Source organism: Anoplolepis gracilipes, chromosome 5 (genome assembly GCF_047496725.1).
Source record: "Anoplolepis gracilipes chromosome 5, ASM4749672v1, whole genome shotgun sequence".
Taxonomy (NCBI): domain Eukaryota; kingdom Metazoa; phylum Arthropoda; class Insecta; order Hymenoptera; family Formicidae; genus Anoplolepis; species Anoplolepis gracilipes.
Window position 1 is genome coordinate 10,972,728 of NC_132974.1, and position 18,848 is coordinate 10,991,575.

General features: G+C 30.4%; 3 protein-coding genes across 6 annotated transcripts in view; 1 reads left to right on the forward strand and 2 right to left on the reverse strand.

Moving 5' to 3' along the window:
• The window catches only part of LOC140666377 (protein cortex), a 39,071-nt gene extending 31,530 nt beyond the window's left edge, over positions 1-7,541 (reverse strand). Inside the window, exons 1-2 of one of the 2 annotated variants that reach the window (XM_072893505.1) lie at positions 7,415-7,541; positions 6,727-6,844 (exon numbers count right to left, since the gene is read on the reverse strand). In XM_072893505.1, the coding sequence (XP_072749606.1) occupies positions 6,727-6,840 (114 nt within the window). In that variant the 5' untranslated portion in view covers positions 6,841-6,844; positions 7,415-7,541. The remainder of the gene's footprint in view (positions 1-6,726; positions 6,845-7,414) is intronic. The other variant, XM_072893504.1, reaches the window with a different exon arrangement.
• A 539-nt stretch (positions 7,542-8,080) lies between these two features.
• Positions 8,081-13,526, reverse strand: LOC140666376 (poly(A)-specific ribonuclease PARN). 2 transcript variants are annotated; one of them, XM_072893501.1, is made up of 12 exons: positions 13,317-13,526; positions 13,026-13,239; positions 12,618-12,896; positions 12,240-12,522; positions 11,729-11,850; positions 11,348-11,574; positions 11,111-11,180; positions 10,934-10,989; positions 10,664-10,750; positions 10,357-10,549; positions 8,282-8,361; positions 8,081-8,234 (listed from the first exon to the last, which is right to left on the reverse strand). In XM_072893501.1, the coding sequence occupies exons 1-12, from the start codon at positions 13,333-13,335 to the stop codon at positions 8,119-8,121; spliced, it is 1,746 nt and encodes a 581-aa protein (XP_072749602.1). In that variant the 5' UTR covers positions 13,336-13,526; the 3' UTR covers positions 8,081-8,118. The 2 variants fall into 2 exon arrangements, with proteins under 2 accessions (XP_072749602.1, XP_072749603.1); XM_072893502.1 differs by having other exon boundaries at positions 8,081-8,207; positions 13,317-13,525.
• An 854-nt stretch (positions 13,527-14,380) lies between these two features.
• Positions 14,381-18,651, forward strand: LOC140666375 (uncharacterized). 2 transcript variants are annotated; one of them, XM_072893499.1, is made up of 3 exons: positions 14,381-14,716; positions 14,851-16,519; positions 18,507-18,651. In XM_072893499.1, the coding sequence occupies exons 1-3, from the start codon at positions 14,659-14,661 to the stop codon at positions 18,529-18,531; spliced, it is 1,752 nt and encodes a 583-aa protein (XP_072749600.1). In that variant the 5' UTR covers positions 14,381-14,658; the 3' UTR covers positions 18,532-18,651. The 2 variants fall into 2 exon arrangements, with proteins under 2 accessions (XP_072749600.1, XP_072749601.1); XM_072893500.1 differs by lacking the exon at positions 18,507-18,651 and having other exon boundaries at positions 14,851-16,208; positions 16,313-16,487.
• Positions 18,652-18,848: the final 197 nt, after the last annotated feature.

Below are 18,848 nucleotides of genomic sequence, written 5' to 3' on the forward strand. Positions count from 1 at the left end.
TAATTTACAATAAGCGAAATTACAAAATTTTTTTGTATGTGATTGTGTGGAAAAACTAACAAGAATTACATTATGTTTTAACATCTAAAGGAAATATAAAATTTGTTAAAATATTAAATATAGAATAATCTCAAATATTTTAAAAGCCATTATATATTGATAATAGAGGAACAAATTTGATGTCTTAAACCGAATCTTTGAGATGCTTCCCTATAAAATTATATTTTTCAATTTTTATGTATTTTTTTTCTGAAACTACTAATTTAATTGTTATCATTTTTTAAAAATCTAATCAACAATTAAGCACCTATAATTTAATCATTCAATTTAAAAAAATTGTAAATTATAATTTACGAACGTAAATTGAATGATTAAATTATATAAACATAATCGTAAATTATTAAAAATCGAACGATTATTATTGAAAAAAAAATTAATTTTATTCAAACCATAGTTAAAATTCAGAAAGAGCTTACTCAGTAAAAAGCATCGATCAATATGCTGAACATATATGAGAAAAAATTATTATTTGAATATGTTAACCCAGTGTTGAAGAAAAAAAGAATATAAAGATAGATTTGCATATAATTTCACAATTAAAAATACGCAGAACATAAAATTATAGATAGATTTCTAACTTGAATTTTATCTCGCGTTATACTTATAGATTGATATCTAGAGTGGGCTTGTAACTTTGTAATTTATAATAAACGAAATTACAAAATTTTTTTCTATGTGATTGTATGGAAAAAAAACTAACAAGAATCACATTATGTTTTAACATCCAAGAGAAATATAAAATTTGTTAAAATATTATATATAAATATAGACTAATCTCAAATATTTTAAAGGCCATTATTAATAGAGGGATAAATTTAATGTTTTAAATCTTAAACCGAAACAATAATCTTATACATTCCAATAATTTATTCGTTAATAATATTATCCGGAGAAGGATCGATTTATTTAATTACAAGTGTAATTCATCTAATCAGAAATTAGCAATCACAAGTTTGAATTTTTGAGAATTTTTTCTCGCGAAAATGTGTGCAGTTTGCCTCTACCGAACCTTTATCGAAACGCTTGTTTGAAGTATTTTTTTTCGAACAAAAGGACAATAACTGGACAAAAAAATAAAACTTTTAGGAGAAAAAACATTTTGCGAAACGCATATTTTAAGGAATTTCTATAAAAATTATTGCTAATTTGTATTTAACGATTCTCGAACGTTGTCTTGTTTTTCGTATTAAAATTTTTATATATTTGTATATATTTATTGACTGTAATTGTGTGCAGAAAATACAAATTCGATTACACTGTACATACGGAGAAATAATACGACACTTGAGAAATACGCTTTTTGACACAATAATTATTCTTCAAAAAAAAAAAGCATCGCCAAACATACGTTTATTAAAAGCCTCTTTTTGTTCAAAATTAAATCTGATCCAGAGCTAGTGTTTTTCCATTCGGTTGCGCCCTGTACGAAATAAAAACTCGAAATCCCTCCTTTTCGGCAAACAACGATACTTTCGATTAGAGAGGAAGATTATGCGGGAAAAAGGGGGTTAATCTCCGGCCCTCGTCTTTCTTCCCTTTACGCGGCGCGTAACCATGCCTCCTCCGGTTCTCAACCCCCGAACCGTGCGGCATAAATTCACAAAGGGCGAAGGGTCCACCCTTAGGTCCGGAAAGACGAAGCCTGACTGGTCGGTCGATCGGCAAAGCGTCACGATAGGTCGTAGGGTGTGGTCCGCCACTTTTCTGCTATCGAGGCTCGGTAAAAGAAGAAGGGTCGTAGCTCGATCGATTTTCCGCTCTCTCCCTCCATCATCGGGAGAGGTCGAAAAAAGAGACGGACAGTACGCACGCATGCACGCACGTACGCACGCACGCACGCGGCCGGCGGTGCGTGTGGCGCAAAAATATTGTGCGTGCGTGGCGCGCGGCGCGGCGTCGAAAAAGTTCCGGCCCCGGAATCAGTGGTGTGCGTGTCTCTCCGCGCGAGGAGAGAAATCGCGTCTCGTTTCTCGCGCTCGTCCAGGTTTTAACATATCTCGTGTACGCAAATCCGCGCGAGTTTCTTCTTCTCTTCTACCCAACCCCCTCCCCCGCCCCTTACTTCCGCCTGTCGTTTCCTTCGTCTCGTGCGACGTCGCGGGAGCGACGTCGAGCATCGAGCGTCGAGCACGACGACGAAATGAGAGCTCGGCGATGCGCGCCTCGCACCTGCGTACAAAACGCAGAAGCACGTCGATGCATCGCACGTGCACGCGCCACGGCGCAGCCAGGAGAGGAGAGGAGAGGAGAGGAGAGGAGAGCGAGTGAGTATAGAAACGCGACGAACGCATCGAACGGATCAAAAGTCTCGCTTTTTAACGCGAGAACGCGATACTCTGGCCGGCCTCGTCGAGCGCAGATGCCACGTCGAATCGACGCACAATTTTTTTTCCGCTCGCTCGTACGTCAAAGACATCGTAAGCCGAGGGATGGAGCCCGGTTTACTTTACACCACTTTACGCAGGATTGTCGCTTATTTCATCGAAAACGGTATTATGTTGTAATGTTCTGATAGAGCCAATTGTGTAACGCCGCAGTATTATGTATTCCCTCGGGAACGATTTCGCCGGACTAATTCCGGTTTCCAAAGTACTCGTCCCGCGTGTCGTATAAATTGAATTGTAAATGCGCGAAAGAGTCGCACGGTAGCCCACATGGATACATTATGCGCGCGCGACCCTTCCTTCGCACGAGACGCCCACGCGAATCACCGCGCCGACCATTATCCGTCGGGAATGCGAACCGATACGCCGCTCCGGCATCGATTTGCCCGTCCCATTTACACACTAATTTTGAAATTCGATCGTACACGCGGGATAGGTGATCTCAGAAATTAATCCCTTGACTCGTCCGCTCGTGATGTTTCCTGTCATTCGCTCAACTGGAGTATCTCGAATATACCTTTCGATAAATTTATCGGACTCAAGAATAAAAAAGTTGCCACAAATTTAGCCCACAAAATGGCGGAAAACATCAAGCTCATTTTAATTGTGCCCATTAGAGATTGAGTGTACCAAATGATTCGCTTAACTAAAACATTTTAAATATTTTTCGGGATAAATGTTTTTTTTTTTTTTTTTTTTTTTTTTTTTTATAATAGATGGAGTTTATTAATATAAATCTAAAGTGCATAAAAGCATAAGTTTCATCATTATTTAAAGATTATTTTATAAATTCGTAAAGTGCACGATACACGACATTATTTTATGTTTTTAAAGTCTGATTTTTCTAAAGTTATTTTGGCTTTAAGCGAGATTTAAATATGTGTCTGTTTTTATTTATTTAGAAAGAAAAATGAAGATAGACACATATTTAAATCTCGCTTAAAGCCAAAACAATGTTGGTGCAACTTGGCCTAACTCTTGTTAATACTTTGAATACTTTATACTAAAAATTTTTATAAATCTTTGTAAAAGTCAACTAATGCTTTCAGATCCCTATTCTTTGCATAATTTTGTAAATTAATGTTTAGAATAAAATTTAAATTTAAAACTTTTATAAATACAAAAACTTTAAACACATACATATATAGGCTTGTTCAACAGCAAAACTGGTTAATTTTTGTTCTAACTTTTTTTGTTTCTTGCGTACCGAGTGATAATTTAAATATATATGATGTTAATTTGAATGAAATACTGTTGTGAGCTGAATAGACGACAATTGTTTGGCATCACAATAAACGAATTTAGAATACAAATAATGAATCATAAATTTTAAAATAAATATATATTTAATATATTTATTAAAAATCGTATGAATAAGTGGAAAAAAAATATTGAGAAAATGCATGTGAATTATTTGTTTAATTGATACGCAAAAGATTCAACGCATGAGCGATATATCGTCCATTCAATCTTTTATGTATTGTTTGGCAATGAGATTGTAATGACACAAGAAACTAGAACTGAATATTTCCGTTTAGGTTTCTTACACAAACAACGATCACGAATATCTCACGTGCAGCTTCAACCTTTTATCTCGTTTTCTCGACAACACTTCCGGCACACCCGTTATTTCGTAGCGTGCATAAAATCACTGAGGATGACTAGATGCACTTCTGGTACTTAACGTAATGAATGAGGTGAACAGAGTCTCGAGGCCGACGGACAGTTGTTAAACGTTTCCGACATATTTAAATACATAATAAATCAGCAAAAACGTCCCGTTTCACGGAAATAAAAGAAAAAGAAAATTATGTTAAAAAAATGGCTGAATTTTTCACTCTGAAGATTTCTCAAAAAAATTTGTTTGCCAAATATACCGTAATTTTTATAGAGACTTGTAAAAGCTTAATGATATATAATATAAATGGTATCAAATAATTTTACAAGTTTTCATAAAATCTAGAATAAAAAATAATTCTATAAAAAAAAGAAATTATATAATTACATAATTATATTATGTATAAATACAGGATATCTTAAAAATTATTGGTGTTTTTTTAATAACAGATTCTTTGATCAATTTAAGGACTAGGGACGATTTTTCCTAAGTAAAATATCAATAATTTCCGAGTTATAAATAATTGATAAAGAAGAGCGTTTTTACAAACTAAATTTTGTAATATTAATAGATTAACGAAAATTACATGTTCTTTAGTTAATTTCAGGAGGAATTTACTTTAATGGAATTTTAAGATTTAATTACAAATAGCAAAACATGATGACTTCCCTCGACATTTTCATTAATTAAAAATCGTCTCAACATTGGTAGAATATCTGTTATTAAAAGACATTCGGTGGTTTTGGGATACCTAATATATATATATATATATATATATATAAACCTTTAAAATTAATAAAATTATACATATATATATATATATATATATATATATATATATATATATATATATATATAAGTCAACGATAATTAGAAAATTGTTGAAATAATTCGGCTATTATTTGAAAATACATGGATAGAATTGAAACAAAATTAAACGATTTTAAAAGCAACTGTCAATTTTGCCTTCTACCATTTTTACTTTTATTTTTAAATATAAAATTTATTTAACAAAGTGTTTCCTATTTTTGTACTGTATGTTAATAAAATATCGATAGGTTTCTTGTATTTAAAATAATTCGATTTTTTCATTTTACTCGTTTGTTCTATAATAGCTATGAATAGTTTCAATACTTCTAATTGCAACCCTATATATAATTACAACTGTATGAAAAAAATGACACGCGTAACAAAATCCCTGAAAATATATTTTGTGAGTAGTAAAAAATGAGTAAATAATTGCTTTTGGAATATTTTTCAGATGCCATGTCTCGCGCGACGGATGTAAGAGATGAAGATGTTGGGGATGGTTTGGGCCTTAGTGGTCCTGTGGTGGCTGCGTTTGAATCCTACTGGCCTGCTAAGTCCCAAGTTATTCCCGGCGTAAGCGAGATGATGTGCACCTCTCTCACCGATCAAAAAGGAACGTCGACGGAATATTCGATTAACTCTTAAAAAGCGAGACATCCATCTCTCTGAGAAAGATGAACGACGGTAACTTATAAGCCCTTTAATTACGCAATAAATATACGTCCACCTCTGTAGGCTATTAAAGTCGCTCTCTCGTGTCACGTGTCACATCTTGGGAATGAGAGTGTCATAACTGAGAAAGATATCCATTTTGAATTTTTATAATCATAACAAATGATTTGTCTTTGAAGAGTGCCGCACTCTTATCAGTCTTCTCATTTATACAATATTAATTTACAAAACTCATTCGACCAATTGTAACGAAATATAGAATATAAAATAAAATTTCTTAATATATGAAAATAGTAAAAAGTATACATAAATACATAAGAGAAGAAAGTTATATATACGTTAATTTTACGATTCTTAAATAATATTTTAAAATTAATCTCTCTCATCTCGCTTGAGTTCAACCATCCTTTAATATATACGTTTAGTCATGCATATGTATATAATACATATAATATATAATCGATCACTTACAGCGATTACAGACGATTAAAGGTAAAATACTGACATATATAATAAATCTAATCGTATTTAATAATTCACAGAGCAATTATTAACCGTCAATCCCCGCGTTTCCTAACCGTCCTACTCGGATTTGTCAATTTATTTGCACTTTGGGATTTCTCTAAAGTAAAATTGAATTTTTTTTCGAAACAAAAATGTGCAAGGATCGTTTTAAATCAACTTAAATTAACAGTCATATAGATTTATTAACAAAAATTAATTATTAAAATTGTGATTATATATATGCAAATATGGTTTGAACTGTTTAACGAAAAAGCTTGAAGAATAAACCTAATTATTATTGATCACTATAGTAATCAGCGAATACGGTAATTAATTGTATGACTCGCTTTTTAAATGTTATTTAAAATTTAATGGCTTTTTTATTTTTACACTTCGCTATTATTTATAGAACACATTGTTTTTTTACGTCATGACGTGTTATAAAATTTGTTGGAAAATTAAATACATTCAAAATACTGACCAAATTTAATACCGATTTAAAAATTGATAGCCAAATATGAGATGCAGACTAATTTGTTGAGGCAACTTTGGGGTTTCTATGCGGCATGTGCCTTGATATGTAATGAACGCAATGCCCTTGGAAATCCCAAAGGAGTCCAACACATCGCACCAGCTTGGAGAAGGGATTTACGAGTAAGATGGTACTATTGGACTCACCGGTTTTGTAATATCCAGCAGCTCGGTTCTGCGAAATCTCTGTTGATATCCGCGCAAGGGGGTGTCATTGGATGCATCTTGATTCTGTTCTTCAAAATCCAGCAATCTATTCATCTTTCTACAATATAAAAAAACCTATTGTTACTAATTTTCTCATAACTGCATTATTCAACTTTTTTTAGCGAAAATAAGAGAAATATATAAAAAATATTTGACAAAAAATATTACTGCGTGTTGCATACAATGGATACTAAATTCCTGGAGAAATATATATTGACTGACGTATTAATTTATATTAATATTACAATTCGTATTAGATTCAAGCCGAAAGATATAAACTTAAATCTATAATATAAACTCATTTATATTCTAAGTCATCTGATATTCTAATAAAATATGAATCATTTATATAATGCATTTAATATAATTCGCACAAAACTATTAATTTAAAAATTCTTACAACATTATATCATTAAAAACTATTAATTACAAACATTTTTTATTAATTGAAGAACTTGGGCTTTTAAGAAATAATATTTTAAGAATAGATTTGATTTCTCTCTTATGCAGGGATAAAGTTTTCTTAACGACTTTAAAGTTTAAAAATTCTAAAACAGCTCATTTTATATTTTAGTTTTGCACGTAAATAATGTATCACGTTGTCTCATTTCTTTTGCTAAGATATTACCTTATGACTTTGGCCAAACGACGCACACCACATTGATTCTATTTATCTACTGAAGCGTCTCAGCCAAAACTTGTGTATTGTTGAACGCCAACAAGTGCTAGTTGAAAAACTGTCAATACATCATTTATTGTTAGAATTACTGGTTAGAATTCCGTTATAAGGTAGGAAGTATAACATTACAAGGTTGCTCTGCCGAATAAATGAGATCATTTTGTATAGTCAAGTAAATAAAAATAGAAACTTAAAGAATAATCAATATTCATATATTTATGAAAAATTATATAAATTTATTACAAATATAACGATTTTTGTCATTGCTAAATTTTATAAAAGGAAAAATCATGAAATAAAGAATGAAATAAGACAAAAGAATGGAAAGCAATTTAGCAGGAATTATTAAAAAATCATAAATTACATTAATTGTTTTTCTCTTTCAGCTAATATATACAAAAAATGTAATATGTAGTATATATCAGTAGATAAGGTGTCCAATACGTTTTACCAAAGAAATATATGATTTATTTATATCTTTCTTTGTCATTTATAAATATTTCAATGGTATACACATTTGTTTAAATAAAAAGCTGTTGGTGAATAAAATCGAAATATTTTTTGATATTCAGCACATCTCGACATTCTTGAATGTTTGTGTATACATTTGATGTCATTTTCCTTAATCATATAGTCGAAATTCCCCTCCTGTGCTAATTCCAAGAATTATTCTCCGCGAAAGCCTTTTTTTCGGTTGTCCCACCTGCTGCCGCTTGATCCTTGCGTTTCTTGCGCCTTTTGCCTTTTATACATAAAATGAATCGAAGAACTGATTAATTTAAAAATAAAACAAAATAAAAAGTATGTAACACCTACCAGTAGCAATTTTCCATCCGTCGTCCTCAGGTACATCCGCTCCGTTAGTCGATTTTCCATTATCTTCCACACCTGTGCTCCTATAAAACGATACATTTTTTTTATCACGGGAATGAATTTCATTTTAGTGCACACACGATAAATATAAATATTATATATAATAATATTTATTTCATATACGCTTAATCAATTTGTTGATGTCAACAATCGCGCGCGTGACAAATTTGAGTCTCATTCACGGGGATTATCCCTACTAACTTTTTTATTCCAATTGGTTCTATATTTAACGAGTATACACGTGTATACGCATGCACAAATGAAATGCTACATATTCATAAAGTGCGAGACACGCGGTGATAGTTCCGCGAACTCGGATACACGCGCACCGAGTAAATTTCTCTCGAGAATAATGTACGAGAATGTTCAATAATGCACAACCGATCGGAACCTCTCTCTTTCCCGAGTTTATGTGCTTTCATCGATATCGAAGATTTCCATTCTCTTCGTTAGATTTAAATTTATTTCGCCACCAGTTGAAATGTATTTTATTCTCCTCAACTGCGCAGTTAAAGAATAATGTGCACTGCAAATAGCTTTCCTTTCTGGAAAGAAAAATTAATTAAAATTTAAATATTTGTTTAAAAAAATTTTGCACTTTTAATAATTCTTTAATAATTTTGTTCTATTAATGCTAATATTAAAAAAAGACAAAATTATAATTTGTTATTTTAATAAGATATACATATATGTAATATAGCTTATAAATTAAGGTAATTTTTTATATGATTTTATTATTGTTTAATTTTATAGGTTTATATCAATGAATTTATGTATCGATTTAAGTTAGTGTAATATACATTTTGCGTCTTTAAAGTGACTATTCTGCTGTTCCTAGAAATATCATTTGTCTCAGGTGACCGCTCTCAGCTTCTTATCATTCGACATTCGTATCACATGAAAATACATGCGACACAGCAAGGAGAATTTACGAGCGCGGTAATTACGAGCACATGGGTGATTCATTAATATCATGTTATCCGGTGAGACCGAGCAATGTTGTAACTACAATGTGGTCGAAGACTGTATAGTCTCTTACAAAAAATATACGTGCCGTGTTCAATAAACGAAGACCGCAACTAACGACAGCTGATTGGAACATGTACCTATAGGTACATATATTGATCACTGCAGCCACCCCGTTTTCTCTCATAAACGCTACTTTAGATGCATGATTAGCTATTTATTGCTCATATATATATATATATATGTTTAGCTCTTAATATGTAAAATAAATGAAAAATGAATAAATGAAAATTTGATTAAATAAATTAAACAAATAGTATAAATAAAAAAATTTTAAACGACTTAGACTTGCGCATCGTTTAATGTAATTTCCATAAAAGATATCAGTTACGCGCAGGACGGCGGTACTTCGCGTAAACCGGACCAGGGGAAAAGAGGAGGAAGAAACGAAGGAAGTATGAAGGGAAGCAGAAGGGGAAAGGGAAAAGGAGAAGAACAAGAAGAGGAGATAGGCCTGTAGCGAGCGTCGCGTGCATTAATTCAGAACAAGGTCTACAGCCCTATGCAAATCTCTCGTGTACAGGAAATCCTAGGAGAGGCCGCCTAGGGTCTTATCCCTTTCTCTCTCTCTTTTTCGCCTTGAGAAGATCATACCGGAGCTGTAACGCGTTATTCATCCGTGCGTTTAATATATCTCGCACTGAGCGTGATAGCTCGCGGCAGAAAATAAATTCCGACGGAGACTATTCATTTTTGTTCCAATGCGTGCGATTTTCGAGATTGCACATTTTGCAAACGTACACATTTATTTATCTCAGAGGTTTTATACGATTCAAAGTGTATAAATCGGTACTTCTAAACATTAGAAAATAGTTAACTGCGATTTGCAACCGCGGGCTAAGCAGTGCAGAAAGAGAGTCACATTTAAAAATGTTAATTTTGTTCAATAAAACTGCACCGACGTATTCATGGAAGAAATCGGTAATTTCAATTTGTCGTGTGCCAAAAGTTTTGTATGAAAATCTATGATGCAATATATTGTTATAACTCACTCAGGCGATGACAGTTTCCGTTTACGATCTTCGAGAGAAACGTTGGTCTGCAAAGAAGCCTGATAGTTTGAATATTTTTGTACTTTGCAGACGGTCCCCTTGGCTAAACTCTGCATTACAGCGCCAGCCTGATCACGACGGTTTAAACCTATGTATGCGGATGTATCCGATAACCATGACACATAACCACCACCTGTAAACAAAAGTCGTTAGATAGTTAAAAAAATTGTTAACTAAAAATACATACATCGAGGACACACGTACTCTGTGTCAATTCTAGTTTTATTTGTATCGATACCATACTCACCAAATGGATTAAAAAGTTGACTTATATCCGTATATTTCCATTCTTTAGGGAATGTTATGTGAAATACGTGATCTCTACTAGGATTTGCTACGAGAAAAAAAAAGGAATTATATTATTAATAAGTAATATTTGATAAATTGCCTTCCACTCTCTTTCATTTTTTTATTGATTTAAGTAATACTTTTGATTTGAATAATAAAGAAAGTCTATATATATATACACGCACATAATAATATTCTAATATCAATTTTTTTAATGAGATATATTTACGATCTTTTCCTACTAAATTCACATATGGAAGGTCTTTCAGCCTTGCAATTGGAAGTCTGCAAAAAGAAGAAACCGAGAAAATAAGTAAATTATAAGTAAACCAATAAAACAATTGATGATATTTTTAAGAATAAAAATATGAAAAACTACTCAGAGCTTCCGATATGTAATACTCACTTATTGAGGAAAGGATTAAGCAAAGGAGAGTTTGCTAATACTGTAGCATTTTCAAATTTCTGCAATGTGCCTATAAAAAGACAATAGTCCAACATATATTTATTGAAAAGTCAAGAAACATACTTTTTTGCTTTACAAAAATATATTCTTTCTACTTGATACGATTATTTTCACAAATGAGCAATATTGATAAAAAAATATTACTCATTAAAATTTGTATGTGATGTAGTTACTGACCAAGATAATTGGATAATGCAATAAAGCATAGTCCAGTAATGTACGCATCGTATCCTGCTTCATGTGATTTTTCCGTTGATAGTGAATAACTACATCCTTCTACAGGTTCCACATCAGGAATAGAGAACGGGGACTTGCTCACAATGTCTAATAATACGTTCAAATTCGATGATATTATGTGCTCTTTAAATTGTTGTGATTGGCAGATGACTTTTGTATCCAGTAAACTTAAAGAAAAAAAATTCTTCCAATAAATTTCACACACATACATAAACATCTCTAGATACTAAAAACCAGTAAATAATATTCAAAGTGTTAAAAAACACATCTCTCTTTCCGATTTAATAGCGATATAAATGGAAATAAACATGTATCTCTTACCTAGGAAATAAATTATGAATCAAAGTCTTGAATTCTAGATAATCATCTGGTAAAGGTGTAAAAAATTGATGTACAATATGACACAGATCTAGTAACATGTTATGACCTACTATTATCTTTCCCTGAAATAAAGAAATTGAAACGTATTTAAACAAAATTACAAATAACAAGGATAGTTATATGTCTTTTATATCTTTCTCAAACATCTCTTTTTTTTAAGAAATATAAAAAAGTTGTATATAAAAAAATGGAAAAAAAACATGACAACAGTAACAAATTTTGTAGATATGCAATGTGTCTGACTTAAGTAGATATGTAGAATTATTTTAGAAGCAACTTAAAATATGAAAAGAATTATTTACACAAAAGTTGCTTTGCACAAAACTATCATATAACATCACCTTGTAAATAAAATAATTTTTGTATGGACAATTTTTTCATTAATTGCTTAAAAAATAATTCCGCATATCCATATTTAAATTAAACATATCCTATATGGACATATGCTTACAGATTCTACGATTTTTTTCAAAAGATTGCTGAGTCCTACAGCTTGTTTGATTTCCAATTTCTCCCTCTCGCGTCTTTGATTTTCTTTTTGTTCTTCTTCCTCTTTGGTACCTGCTTTCTGTATAGAAAGACAGAGCCAAGTATTTTCAACTTTACTTTCAACTCTCACTTTGTTAGGCCACCTAATTCTGGCCTCTTGGTATACCAATCTTCTCATAAAAGCATTACATTTGTCTATCGTTATTTCTTTTGCATCCGAGGCAAGAAAATTCTCTATTCTAGAACTGAAATTTATATGTTATTAAATACTTGTTAAATACGTAATAGTCGCAATTTTAATATCACATATTCTTTAAATCGTATTAAAAAAAATAGTTACCATATCTCTTCTATTTGCGGTTTGTCATTGTCTGATATTAGAATTAAATCTTGACTGTACTCTTCTCTGATTTTTTGTTTCTCTTCCAAACGTTTAGTAAGTCTCTCTTCTTCATTCGCCCTGAGATATGGTATTCCATACTTGAAAAGTTTGTTAAAATCAAAGTCTTGATTTGCAAGAAAGGCTATTGAAGATGTTTGACACATAAATCTGCAATCTGGTGCGAGACGATTCATCGGTTTGGAAAACACATAAAAATTATAAGAACGCTGAGAATATCTGAAAGGAAAAAAATATCTCTTTATCAATTTCATTCCTATATGTATAATTGTTTTTTTAGATTATATATTCGTGTTTATCAACTCAGTTTCACTAAATTGGTAATATTATTAATAGATAATATCTTACTTGTCAGTTTGCGAGTCATATGTGAAAATGGATAAACCAAACTGTACCAATAAGAAATCCATCGATCCTGCTCGGAGTTTGGCATAATATTCAGCCGGTGTGTCAAAGGGACTAGCATCTGGGCCTGAATTAAGGCCGGTGAATTCACCATCGATACTGAGAAAAGTAGCATTCTCTATGATACTATCTAATTCCGATAGTACGTCTTGAAAGTCTACGGACATTACGTTGAATTAAGGAAAAGTAATTCTCGTAAGTAGAAAAAATTCATCAGTATTATCGCATACTTACTCAAACAAGTTACCTCCATTATTTACGTCGTTTATGTGCACATAAATGTACACGTAAGATTTAAAATGTGAAACTCTAAATACTATAATCTGATAATCTCTCACGGATACATAACCTCTATGTATTTCTATTTACTGAATACATTTAAACAGCAACACGCATATCGCGATGATACGAATTTATGCGCTGACTGTTCTCATACATTCTGTTATTGTGAAAGTGCCATAAATATTTGTTCTACGAGCTACGAGCTTGTCAGCATTATTTATCAATATTATTTGATTGGCTATTGAATAGAGAATATCTAGAGTTTCGAAAGTTTCTTGCTACAGTAACCAATCAATACGTCCAACAAAAAGCTTATCGACAATTGTAATAACAGCTTGAGATCTCTAGAATTTCCGCGCATGCGCGATGGTACAAATTGATACAACAGAAACGTGATGATTTGAATAGGCCATTGTGAGCGTAAAAAAGTTTTTTGATAAGTTATCATGAGTTTTATATAAGTTAACATATATTTTTCTCGAATAATATTTTTAATTCGGACTTTATACAGCGAATTACTGATTTCTAAATAATTATTGTTAAACATTTAACAAACAGGAACATCATAATAGAGGTATATACAAATATTTTCGATAGAATTTCGTACATAACTGTGAACTAATCATTGTCACTATTTTTTATTATAATACTTATACAATAATAATACACAACAGTAAATATTATATATTAATAATATATATAATATGTTACATATTAAATATATAGAGTATATGTAAATATAAATAAATATATTTTATATATTTTATATATATATATATATAATGTACATATAAAATAAATAATATTATTACATTATTATTAAATTATTATATATATAATAATTATTATTAAATTATTATTATATATATATATATATATATATATTAATATATTTAATATTTCCTATTTTCTTTTTATAAGAGATCAAACAATTTTTCATAGTAACAAAATGTATATATGACAAAAATAGCAAATGCACTTTGCGCAACCCATTTTTTTGGAGTTTGCGCTACTGCGCATGTGCGTAATTTCCTATATAGCAATGCTTGTAATGTCAAGTACGGTGAAATGAAATAACCCATTTCCGCTTCTTAAACACGTACAATCGATATTAATTAAACTTATTCAAGTGAATTTAACTATTATCAAGCTACATTTGTTAAACTCGTTTTCAAAGCAAGTTTTTTTGTCAGTCTTTGTGTCGGCTACAGTATAGGTTAGGATTGATGATCTACACAAAGAATTTTATTGTTGTGGAATTTAAAAATTATACAACAGCCTTATAAAAAAATTGATGATGAGATGTGTAAGATTTCAAAGTGATAAAAGACCGCATTGGAATGCGAGAAAAGGTAATTTTCTAATCATTTTCCCCTTCGATTATATTAATCTCTTATATTTTATATTATTTTTACATCTCTTCTTCTATTGTTAATATACATATAATTAGATATATGTATATAATTCATTACAATTATTAATATAGTTGCAGAAAACGTGTCGATGAATGAGAAAGTAGATGATAATGACAACTCTCCTCAAAAAGATAAAAGTGCAATTTCCAATCATAGCACACCAGTTACAAGCAAACAAAATCCCAACAATGCCGAAGAATCACTAGAATCTGATCATTACCAAAGTCCAATCCTACCTCCATGTACGCAAGAGGGTGGTAATGAGGTTGCGTGGGATTGGCAGACTTCTCTGAAGAAAACTCCTGAAAGTAGGAGTAAAGGACATGATGTCTGTGAAACACCTAAAGGAACTAAATTATTGCATAAGAAAAGGAGCTCGGATTCACCTTTGTTGTACAAGCCACTCAAAAGAAAGACCATTAATATGGAAAATATAGAAAACATTGGACAATTTGCAGCTGAGCTGCAAGCATTAACCAAAAAGATGAGTGTTATAAAACACAACGACCAGGATCCTTTGAATAATCAGGTTGAGAAAGAAGAGCCGATTTTGGCAGATACAAGCTACAAAGAAGAGAGGTCAGCAAATGAAGATAATGAGCAGAATTCTATTGGAAAAATCAATGACCATGATGATGTTAATAATAAGAAAGAAGTAAATTATGATGATTTATTTGATGATTCGATAGATGATGATATGATTAGATGTACTCAAGAGATAGAGGAGAAATTAAATTCAATTGTGGACAAAGGAAATTTAGAGCCAAGTGTTAAGAAAGAAAAATTGTCTCAAACATCTTGTACGAATAATGCATCCGATAAAAATACTATACAGTCTACGTTTAATGAAAGTTTTCAAGAATTCTCAACTAAAAATATTTTTCACAGAAATACAGATAATAACAACACATTAAAGACATATTCAAAGTTGAGAAGGGATTCGGATTCTAGTATACATATTACGGGACAGACAGATAAAAACTTGTATAAATCGTATCTGAGCAACAACAATATGATACATTCCAATATCAGACCTCCATATGACAATAAGAAATTATCGAAAAATAAAGTTACAAAATCACTTGATTTTTTTGATGATTCTTTTGACGATTGTTTAGCAGCCTGTATCGAGGAGGAAAAATTATTACCAGCAGAATGTAGAAATGATATTGTGAAATCTGAAGCTAATTATGAAAGTTTGACTCGTGCACCATTAAAATTGGAAGCCAACTCTTTTAAATCTACAGCGAAGGGTGATACGTCTAACTTGCCAGTGGACAAAAAGTTTTTTAAGACCAAAAGTTTATCTGACCAATACATAAATCAGAACACTATTATAAATGTTAAGAATAAAGCAAACCCGACGAGACCCATGCTACATCTGAACTCGACCAAAAGCTCGACAATAACAAGTGTCATGCGTACCTCCGTAAGTACAAATCCGATTGTTACAAATGACTGTAAAGTCGAGAATAGTACAATTTCGTTAACGCGCGGTGCGGATCGAACGCATGGGTCCGATGATGTTAACAGGTGCACAGTAAAAGAAGATGGTAATCGTTTCGTTAGGCATCATTCCACTGGTAATATGAAAAACGATAAAGAAGTAGCAAAAACTGGTTCACAGCCGACTCGATGTACTCCAGAAGAGATCGAAAGAAAGAGATTGCAGGCTTTAATGAAGCTCCAAGCGAAAAAAAAACTGTATGCTGAATTGAAGATTGCAAATAACATTAATAGGTGAAAAATAAGTGCCTTTATCTTTTATGGCCTACTCATTATTTTAAAGTGATATACGATTTTCTTAACTACGTATAATCCTGTATATCGTTTGGTCGACAAAACTATTCTCATTCTGTGATCGTCATTGTTATCATATTCATCATAACCATCATTGTTATATTGTACAAAATATTTTAAAAAGAGTTGCACAAATATATTTATATAATCACAACAATATCATTTATAATAATTGTAGAAATATACATTTGAGTGATATACATATATATTTGATATATACTGATATATTACTATCTTGAAAAATTTCAAGGATATAATAATACATGTTTCTTAAAACGTTTTTTGTTCCTATATGATTGCGCGATCGCGGGAGAGGTTTTTAGCGTCATTAATAATTTTTATTAAAAAATTTTTTTCTATATTATACTTTAAAATAATCATAAATTATAAAATTATAATTTACATTATAAATGCAGATACGAATAAGAACAAAGAATTTTGCATCTAAAAATAGGAAAAAAAAGAATAATTTTTTTTATCACTTCAATCATCTAATATTTTTTTAGAATGTTGATTATTTGACAAGATTGAATGTTTTTTTATTTTAACTGTATGTATAATTTTGTCAACTTGTACGTATAACCAATAATGGATCATTCTTTAAACATATAATCTGATATATTAAAATTGCGATATAAACGAATTATTTTAGAACTTTGTGAAATTTGTTATACGATTTTATGGTGTCACTTGGGATAGATGTATCAAAAGAAAACTCACTTATATACTTACATTATGAAGTAAAAAAAAATATATATATAACATAATTCAACAAAAAATACGGAAAGAAAGAGAGTAATTATTTTTTATGACTTTTTAATGCTGAATGGTTTTCAATTGTGTTTATTTAAATTTAAACATTTTTTAAATCATTAATTTTTTTTAATGAATCTAAAATATCAAAATTGAGATTTATTTGATGTGAAAATGTATTTTTCCAAAAATTTGAACATGTTTAATTTGCTGTATCATCTATCATATTAATTCCGCTATTTTAAATTTGTTAATTATGAAATCAGATTTGTATTCAGTAAATATTTCAAAAAATTTTCAAGTCTGAATAAACATGAAAATTATTTGATAAATACTGAATAGATCCAATTTGCGACTTTTCCTGTAATAGAGACTCCATACATATTTAACAATAAGTATATTTTCGCAAATAACCGACATAACATATTTCTATTGAGGGTTGAAAGTTCTAACATAAACTTTGATTACAACAAAACTTTTGCGAACGTCGCATAGATATCGCCGTAGCTGTAACAAGTTAAAGTAGTCCATTTTCACAACTTTAAGCACAAATTTTTCAAAAATTGTGATGTAGCAATTTAAAAGTCGAAATCAGCATTAAAAAGACTACGAAAAATGGTTTTTCTTTCTTGTGTGTTTTTTTTTTGTTGAACTATGTATGTTTTGTTCATATATGTAATTTTGATCCTATATACATATGTATGTGTATACATAGTTCAACAAAAAAACACGAAAATCATTTTTATATACATATGTATATGTATACACATACATATGTATATACACTCTGATAATACACAGATTGTATGTGTGGAAATGTGCGCCATATTGTCGGTAATAACGTTTAGCTTTTTATGTTCCATTTTCTTTTATGTTTGCGAGGCTCGATTATTAGATTCATTTTATAAAAATTTTTAATACATTTGTGTATAGATATAATTAAGGTTTATATTTTTTCCCTTATCCATTTTACTTTTCCTCTTGTTTTGAGAGTAGAGTTTCTTATTTCGGATATATGTGTTTTGTACATCATTAACTTTAACAATTGACATATATATGTATTATATATATATATATATATATATATATATATATATATATGTGTATATGTATATGTATTGTAATATTACAATCTCTTGTAACTAATTTGTCATTTTTGTTAAAATTTTTTCAGGACATATTTACTAAATAAAACATAGGATGTAATATTTATACACGTGAGAAGAAATGCATTTATTTAAGAAAACAATGTGGAAAAAATAGAACCTTTTTTGTAATATAATTTTCTTCAATCGTTAGGGTAAAATTTTATAATATGTATATACATGTATAAGAAAAAAAATAAAATTTTATAATATTTATATATATATAAGAAATTATGTTTAAAAATTATTATTTATTATTATTATAAATATATATTATTAAAAAAGACACACATAAAAAAAGATTGTATACTTAATTTTTCACAAGACGCTAATTTTTTTAAGTTATAGATATTATTAAATAAAATGACACG